Source organism: Erigeron canadensis, chromosome 2 (genome assembly GCF_010389155.1).
Source record: "Erigeron canadensis isolate Cc75 chromosome 2, C_canadensis_v1, whole genome shotgun sequence".
NCBI lineage: Eukaryota > Viridiplantae > Streptophyta > Magnoliopsida > Asterales > Asteraceae > Erigeron > Erigeron canadensis.
In genome coordinates this window covers 4846689-4856482 of record NC_057762.1, presented here as the reverse complement: position 1 = coordinate 4856482, position 9794 = coordinate 4846689, and the positions used below count along the sequence as shown (strand labels likewise).

Genomic DNA, 9794 nt, shown 5'->3' with positions numbered 1-9794 from the left:
AATGGGATTTATAGTCCCAAAGGAGATGCGGTTTGAATGAGTGAATGACATACTAACATACGTAGTAATAAATTAAGAGTATTGATAAATCAATGATATATGTTATCATAAATTTTATTATATACATATACAACAAATACATATATGATACTGTTTAAATTTAATTAATAATATTATTGAAAGTTTATTATAAAATAAATCCAAATATATTAAATTTTATTTTATATATGATAATTATATAATGTACATTTATCGTGAGTCACTGAGCCATAAACTAAATCCAGTCCAATGTCAGTTTCGAAGGTTAAACGGATTGAGTTTTCCTAAAATTAATTACAAATTTATTGATAACTTTATTGGTAAAGTTAATAAAGTTGATGATTTTAACCATTGATTTTTACTTTATTGATAAAGTTAATAAAGTTGATGATTTTAACCATTGATTTAAAATCAAGATCAAGATTTAAAAGATAAATTTTGAATCTTTGATCTTTAATTTCAATATAATAAAATTGAAACACTTTAAGAGATTTCAATCCATGTTAAACAAACTACTAATCCATGTTAAACAAACTACTAGTTTACTTAATAAGAAAATATAAGAAATATTTATTTAAAGTTGCAATATACCACAGTATTATTAATCTACAGCACAGACCACTTTGATATCCATACCAAGAGGAATTTATGTACAAAACACTGATATATTCTCACGAACATAACATTGACCAAACAATATAAATATAACTTTGAACATTATATTAAGGACCATTTTCTCACAATCATTATTAAAAGTAATAAAGAAGTCAAAGGAATTAAATACTCAAGATCCAAAACTGATTTTGTTGATTAAATTAGTACTTAACCTAAAAACCTAGATATTACTTTAATGGTACTTTCTAAACATAGTATTATTGGGATTAAATCCAACTACGACCGTACTAAAACTTTCCACATTTGGACTAAAAACAAACATTATCTAACCAATAACACAATTAACATAAAAAGTAAAGAAAAAAGTTCCCCTAATATAATATTAATTAATAATAATATAACAATAACAATGAGATAATTAACTACTGAAAACAAACAACAGCCTCATGTTCTTCTTCTTCTTGCCCTCTTGCTATTTAATCTTCTCTAATAATAATAATTAAAACAAAGTACTTATTATTATTATCCATAATATATAATAACTATAAAAATAACCCATAATTAACTTAACTAATTACTATTTAAGATGATGATGATGATCCTCCATTAGTCCCCATAACATTTTCACCACTACCCACACTATCATTATTTTGTGGTGGTGGCTGAAACTGGTGGTGGTTATTCGGCCGGTGATTGATATCCGTTAAGAAATCGATACCCGCGGCGGTGGCGCCACCACCAGAAGATCCATTATTATCAATGTGATGGGTCACGGCGGCGTTGGGTTCTTTTTTAGAACCCAACGTCATCTTATTATTATGCATCCAAACTTTAAAAACCCCTTTTTCAACCCCAATTTCATTACAAAAACTTATGATTATATCTTCATCTTTTTTCAGCATCTTCCATCCGACTTTTTCGGCCAACTCGTGCATCTTGTCTTTCTGTTCTGGTGTGAATTTCGTTCTGAACCTTTTTTTGCCATTTGAGCTATTAGACCCCATCACGCCGGGGTTAGAAAACGGCGTGATGAGTGTAGATTCCGGCGGCGGTGCAGATAATCCGGTGCTGAGAGCTAAAAGCATGTGGGGTGCTGATGGGTAGTAAGAAGATGAGATCGGAGGTGGGGATGGAGAGTCCGCCGGAGACAAGCTATTTGTTCTAGCTCCGGCGACGGAAATAGGTTGTGGCGGCGGTGGCGGTGGCGGCGGGTGATGACGGTGGTGTGGTTGGTATTCTATCACATGTTGAATTGGGTTAGCAGGGAAAGACTCATCTGGGTCACGGCGGTGGAAATTCCGGTGACAACCACAAGCTGCACATTTTAACGACGTCGGGTCGGTGGGTGTGGACGTCGGCGACGGCATAAACTCACCACATCCGTCCACGGCGTGACCACCCATTGAAGCGGCGTGGTTTTTTAAACATTCTTTATAACTCACTACAACTGGTGGTGAGTTATTGAAGTTGTGATGACGTGGCTTTAGTCTTTTAAGTACTCCATTTGTGAAAGGAGATGAAAGATGTTTATGGATCGGACTCGGGTCAAGATCATGGATGTCTTTAGTAGGACTAATATTACCAGTGGTTGTTGTGGTGGCGGTGGTTTGTGGTGGTGAAGATATGTCCATATATATGTATATATTTTGTATATATGTATATATATAAAAGAAAGGGTAATTAAGTGAAAAAGAAAAAAAAGAAGAAAGTTTAGGGGTCCATATGGATGAAATTGTTGAAAGGAAAAGGAAGATGGATGGGATGAGGGATGGGGTTAGAGAGATAGATTGATTGATTGATGAAAATTGTTTTGATGTTAATAAAAATAAAAATATAAAATTTTTGGTTTATGGAAGGATGTCAGGAGAAGATGACTGTAGATAACCTTCTTATGTGGTGTTGCAATGTCTTTGCTTAACTATGCTTTGGTTATTTAATCTACTACTTGGTTAACCCGAATTTTTTGTATATGGGTAATCAAATTACTGAATTTACTATTATATGGGGCTAGTTGACCCGACATCTCTTTTTCAAACAAAAAAGTCACAAACATAAACCCTATGTTAAGATTGTACTCTTTACTTTTGTCTTGTAATGAAGAATTGCATTTTGATGGTCACACATTTATTTTTATTTTTTATTTTTAGAACATATGTAATTGACCACACTATTCATATGTATTTTTAGCAATCATATTACATTCACAACTAACAACTTTGAAAATTAAATTCCAGAAACCCCATCAACGGAAAAAAACAAACACATAACAACTCGAACAAAACCAGCATCAACACACCAACATTAGCCATTTCACATCACAATAACCCCGAGAGCCTGAGATGACCCCAAGTGGGTAACGGTCTATTCCACCACCCTGACGTTGTTAACGTACGACACTGATACCATTATAAACACTTTTAACGTATTGTTACTTTGTTAGTTGTTATATATATACACATATATATAATTGATTTTTCCAATAGAATAATGGTTGATCTAACGTATCTCTCTCTTATATAAGTATAAACTTTATTTCAAAACTTTAACAAAGAGACTTCTCGTGAAATTTTAAATTTTGATAAACAAACCAATTTTTCGAAGCATATAGATCATAGTCTTAATGGTTGGTAGAACGTATCTCTTATATAAGTATAAACTTTATCTCAAAACTTTAACAAAAGAGACTTCTCGTGAAGTTTTGAATTTTGATAAGCAAACCAATTTTTCGAAGGATATAGATCACTATAGGTCTTTAACAAAGTGATATGACATTGTAAAAATAAAACTTATCAGTCAAATTGATTATTTGAGTTTAAGCAAAGAACAAAATAACAAATTTGTTATTTTATATAATAAATCAAAACAAATTAATTATTCCTATTCCTGTACCTAAACTACTCTCAATAAATTCATATATCTAAAATTAAAAGACAAATAGCATCTATTATTTAGACTATGCTATAATAATAATAATATAATAGCAAGATAACTAGTTTGCGATACGACCACTTTAATATGTACCATTTAATTAATTCGTAATTTTCATTAAAGAACTTTATCCATATCGAGGATAGTGTTATTATGTGTGTACGATGATAGCAACTCCATTAGAAATTTCATGTTTATATGAAACCATTAAATAAGTTGTAGTTAATAAAAATTAAAACTACCTCCTATAATTCTAATAATTTTCATAATAAATTTCAAAGTTTGTACAGAATTTGTTACTATTTTACCAAATTCATATGCATTTCCATGCAACAAACCAAAAACAATCCAAAATGTGTTGTTGTAAATTGTACGAGTAAAACTTAAAAATAGTTTGACTTGGACACGTTCAAATTAAATTAACGGGTTCAAAGCTGATGAAAGCCGGGTCAACCCATAAAGATTTTAAAGAGGGGGCCCACCTGTTAAGAAGACGTAAAATATTCGTGTGTGTGGGGCCCAGTTAGCCAGTAAAAAGACCAGAGCATTTACTCGTCCACCCTCCCACCTTTCATTTCTCAAATTTTTGCCCCTTTAATCCAACTACAGTAATGGTCCACAATTATGTTACATCGACACCCTTTTTTTTTCTAAAAATTTAAAATTCTACCCATAAACAATTTTTTCTTTTAACTTTTGCGTCTAATTTATACGTTTTATTTTTAAATTATACTTCAATCAATGTACTCGTACCATCATTTCTTTTTTAAAGCCAAACACAATTCCTGTTAGTATTTTATTTTACATTTTTATTAATGTAAAAATGTAAAATCATCGTCTAAAAACAAACTTGTAATTATTAGTTTACCTACTTCACCTATTTAACATTTTGCAACGAATAAATAACCTAGTTTTTCTCTTTAAAAACAAAGTTTACACATATAAGTATTTAATTATCTTACTAAATCATCTTGTTAACTTCTTCTGAAAACAAAGGTAAACGTTATAAATCTAAAATTAATTTCCTGACTTAATTGACGAATAATATATGATCATAAACTTCTTGACTACTCGATCAACCTACTGTATATATGGTTCGTGTAAGGTTTGTAATTAAAGGACTAAAAGTGACTTTCTAAAATATGGGTTATGATATTCCTTTAAATTATGATAACATGAGTGATTATTTTATAACGAGCTATAAACACGTTTTTGAAAACTTTGCTTGTCTTTTATATTTACAAACAATTGTGTATATTTGGAAAATAGCTTTTTTTTTTTTTTTTTTTTTTTGTCAATGTCAGTACATTAACATCGATACTTACAACCACATGTAAAACAATCATTATAAACTTAAAATCAACTAAGCTAACATGTCTTTGTTCTTGTCACATATGTTTGCAAACCATTTTCATAGCTATTATTTTTAAGTATGACAATTAATGAGTCTAAAACCTTGCTTAATTTATTTGATAAAGACCCACATGTATAAATTCTTATCATCCAAACATATGAGTAGTAATTGGTTAAACTAAAGAATCTTATAGGATGCGAAACGTAAATAATAAAAAAGAAGTTAAGAATCCCATGTTCTAATCTAACAATGAGCGTAATTACATTTACACCCTTTCGCTGTTAACAAAATATTTATTTATAATTCTATTTTTAAGGATGACGCCGTTACCGCTTATAATCTGGCAAAGCTTACGGTTTTAGTCTTTTGGAGTTTAGTACATGTTTAAGGAAATTAATGAGGTAGATAATAGACTACTGTTATATTAATGACACGTGTAATTCGAGGTCTTATGAGTTTGACACGTAGCTTTGCACTTGTACACATGGTTTTGCTTCTTATCTCATTGTTTGTTACAACTAAATTTTGTCATCAACATGGCTTTGTCAAAATTGTTACTAAAATACATTTTTATTATAGTATTATTCTAAGCATATGATCGACACAAAATGAATGCTGATTAGATAGTCTGCATTTTTATCCGATTCTAAATGGGAGAGGCAATACACAACGTACCTTATATACATGTCATGCTATTACACTCGTATAAGTCACAAATACAAATCAAGATAAAATAAATTTAAAAAATGACAACTCGATTAATGATTCGAGTTGTTTTACATTATTATATATAACAATTAAGGTAGCGTTAGCTACAGTAGAAGCCTGCTTGCTTGATTTTTTTTTTTTTAATTTCGTACCACATACATGTATTTAAGTACTTTTTTATGTTTATTCTTTTTAGCTTTTTTATGTCGTTATTTTACCTTGTGTTCATATTGCGTTTGTTTTTTTTTTCATTAAAGCTTTTTATGTCGTGATTTTACCTTGCATTGACATTGCATTTGTTTTTTTCATTAACTTATTAGTGTATTAAATTTCATTTTTTAATCATTATCAGCTTACCGGTTATCGCATACATATATCAAAGTTTGCATTTTATTTTATTTTTTAAATTTTTTTTTGTATGTTTTTGTCTACGTTCCTAGTTTCTCTCATTCATTTATTAATATATTTACTTTGCAAAGATTTTTCTAAATCTTCTTTAAAATAGATAAGAAAAAGGTTAGTTTTTATACCTCTAGCCAACGGTGGTTATAGCTACTTACATTATTTTTAATTTTTTTCTTCATTTTAGTCATATTTTTACCAAATGTTAATTTTAATTTTTTTTATCCATTTATTAACATATTAATTTTTACGGTGTCTGTAGGACTGATTTTAAATAAGAAAACAAGTGGTTATTCACAAACAACGGACGAGTACAGTACTAAAAAGTTTTTGTTTAATAGTCTTTTGCATCACGTTTTAATCTTCGTGCTATACTTTTATTATGTTAATGATACGTTTTTTTTAACAGCAGTGGTGATTAGACTCAGCGACATGTCTCTTTATCGTCCGGTAGAAATCAATCACGTCACCAGCATAGTCAATTCGAGAGCATGACTGGCGGTGGAAGTCTCACTACCGTTCTGGAGGAAACTAGCTAAATGCTAGAGAAAACCCACACGCGCCACCTCATTGGCAAGGACGTCCCAATATGCCTTTCAAAGGTTTCGAACCCGTGACCAACATTTGGCTGAAAGACATAAGGGGCATTAAATATCCAGTTGGTCTGAATCCCAATGTGTGTTTATCGTTATGTATCTATCACCGACCTTATATACAGTGCCGGTTTAAAGTTTTTCAGGGCCTTAAACAAGATCAATTTTGGGGGCCTAGCTCACTAGATTACAAAAAATTTTTTAATCATTAAAATCAAATTTACAAATTAGTTAGCATTAATAACAATAAAAATAAAAATGAATTACAAAAGGCGAACGGTGAACCTAGTAGCACGGATGCCACTGGTGTGCCAGGTGGTCGTAGAGATGCGGATGTCGCTATTTCGTACTTTGTTGTGGATTGTAGTCTATAAAACACTAATGGCTAGTGTAACACCCTAATGTTTTAAGGTAATAGAAAATTAACATTTTTTATAGTTTTAACATTAAATTGATTTCCTAGTATTTTGTTTTGGGATAAGGGGTTAATTTAGTTGGAACTTTAACGGATAGTGGGTATTACACCCATTAAAAATTTGTAAAAGGGTCGTGGCTTTTGTATGGGGTGCCAGCCACATTCCCACCTTATTTCTTTACCCAACTTCTTCCACTACTTCTTCATTCTTCTTGATTATTCTATCCTACTTCAATCCATGCAATTGAGATTTCTAATCTCAAACTAAAGAATCTTAATCCTATAATAATAACAATAATCATCTCCAATTATATTAGAAATTGAAATTGAGGGCTTGTGTAGAGGTGATGGTGGCCGAAATTTTTAAGGAAGAATGGGGAAGGAATCTTGATTTAAAAACCCTAATCTTTTGTCTTTCACTTTTGAGGTATTGATTTCCATTACTTTACACTGTATTGTTTAGTTTATTTAGAGGTGGAAAGGAAAGGAGAAGAGAGGGGAAAATTATAAAATACATTCTTAAATTTTTTAAGTGTGGAAAAGGAAGGAGTGGAAAGGATTAGGAGGGGGTGTAGTTGTTTTTTGCTTCAAAAGTTTTGCTCTCTTTTTTGAGATGATTAGAAAGGAAAACTTTCTTTCCATCTCTTCTCCTTTCCTCTCTTAAGTTAACTAAACAATACAGTGCTAGTTTTATTTGTTATTGAAAATTAGGGTTCTTAATCCTAGAAATTGGGGGGTTTTGTTATTTGAGATTTTTAAGTAAAGCCTAGCAATTTTGATTGAGAAATGGATAGTTTGATTGAAAGAGAATGTTGATAATGAAAAACCCCCAAAATAAGAACCTCATATTTTGTGGTGTTTGGCTAGTAATTGTGATATAAAGTTTTATTATGAAAATTTGGATTTTTGAAAAAGTTTTGAGTAGCCAAACACCATAATGTTAGAATTATATTGAATGCAAGTAGATGTTTATGAAAGAGACCATTGATTTTTGTACACCATCATCATCTACTATGATATACAAGACTTTTTTGTAAAAACACTAAGACTTTCCGGCGATGGGCCCACCAGAAAATCATGTGTAAGTTAACTTACACATGTGTACACATGATTTTCCGGCACATGTGTAAGTTAACTTACACATGATTTTTCTGTGAGTCCGTCGCTGGAAAGTCTTAGTGTTTTTACAAAAAAAAGTCTTGTATATCATAGTAGATGGTGGTGTGTAAGTTACGAAAATCAATGGTACTTTTTTGTACTTTTTTTAGTTGGTCTCAAATTATCTTTCCCCTATATATATATATATATTGTATTATGAATAGGTGGTGGAGATCATCTAGTTGAGCCTTTAGCCATGGTACCTAATAGCCAAGTTTGAGGTGAGTGTATTTGCATATAATCATGTTCTTATTAATAGAGGTCATAGGTGGGTAGATTCATATGACCCATTTGTTTGATTGATTGTGAGAACTAGTATGTGGGTAAATTCCTATTAGTCAAATTGTTTGTAAGAGCTAGTAGGTGGGTAAATTCCTACTAGCCAAATTGTCCATGGCCATATTGAAAATGAAATTGTGATGAATGTTATGCTTGTGTTTGATACGAATGTAATGTCTATCTTTGATAGGCTATATGTGGTGCTTAATGCACAATATTACGGTAACATGATTATGATTATATGTGTATGCATTCACTAAGCGTTGCTTATATTTTAGTTGTTTAACTCTTTTATAGGAATTGGTAGTAGCAAGAGCAAGGAAGTGAACGAGTGAAGTTCAAGTTGGAGGTTTTAGCCATCTCAAAGGTTGGTAATTTGGGTAGAAAATCCCTTTTGTACATCTTGGCTCTTGATACAAGTCTATTTGGTTAACTTATGTTTTGGTAAATTTTTGGAAAATGGTGGTTGTGGTGAAATGTAAGTTTTTGAAAGAAAGTATGAACAACTTGTTAAATATCCAAGTTGGGTAATTGACCCACTTGTTGGACAAGGAAGTTGTAAATTATGTATAGAAGGTAATTCTCAATGTAATGGTGTTTTTATATGTCTTTGGTTAAATATTTGAAAGGTTTGGAAATGGAATGGTGTTTTGATGTATGAAGATGAAGTCTAATGTGCAGGAATTTGGTTGTTAAATAAGAATTTTTGTGCAGCAACTTCTCACTGCGCAGTGGGAGCTTTTCAGTCTCACTGCGCCGCAGTGAGGCTTTTGGTCATTTTGGTCCGTGAGTTTCTACTGCGCTGCAGTGGGTGTGTTTTGCGGTCAGGTCCTGTAAAAAAATATATATATTTTCGGTTTTTGATTAAATGAGTTTGGGTTGTTACAACTAGCTTATAAGAATAAAGTCTAATTAAAATATTAAGCCCAAAATATAAAAATTGGGGGCCTTTGTATTTTGGGGGTCTCAAGCCCTTGCCTAACTCTCAATATTGTTAAGCCGGTGGTGCTTATATATGTTTCAGTTTTACGTATCGTTATTTTGTTCGGGGCAACGCCCGAAATAGAAAACTAGTTTGTAGTATGACTTGCTAGTTGTGGTGTAACTCGATCGAATTAATGAAATAAAAAAATTGACTATTATTTTACATTCTCACAAAATATCACGTTTTTAATTAAATTTGATTTTGATTTAATAATATTTTTGATTGTAGTTTAACATATAAATATAATATTATATTTTTATAATATACATTTATATGTTTTTATAAAAATGTATATAACCAGATAATTACCTAACTCTC

The 9794-nt window shown here is 31.2% G+C and overlaps 1 protein-coding gene across 1 annotated transcript; it reads right to left on the bottom strand.

Annotated features, from left to right (window-relative positions):
* Positions 1–1008: 1008 nt before the first annotated feature.
* On the bottom strand, positions 1009–2484 carry LOC122587451 (zinc-finger homeodomain protein 9-like). The gene has a single exon (XM_043759625.1). It carries the CDS (start codon positions 2283–2285, stop codon positions 1236–1238), a length of 1050 nt encoding a protein of 349 aa, XP_043615560.1. The 5' UTR covers positions 2286–2484; the 3' UTR covers positions 1009–1235.
* Between the last annotated feature and the right edge of the window lie 7310 nt (positions 2485–9794).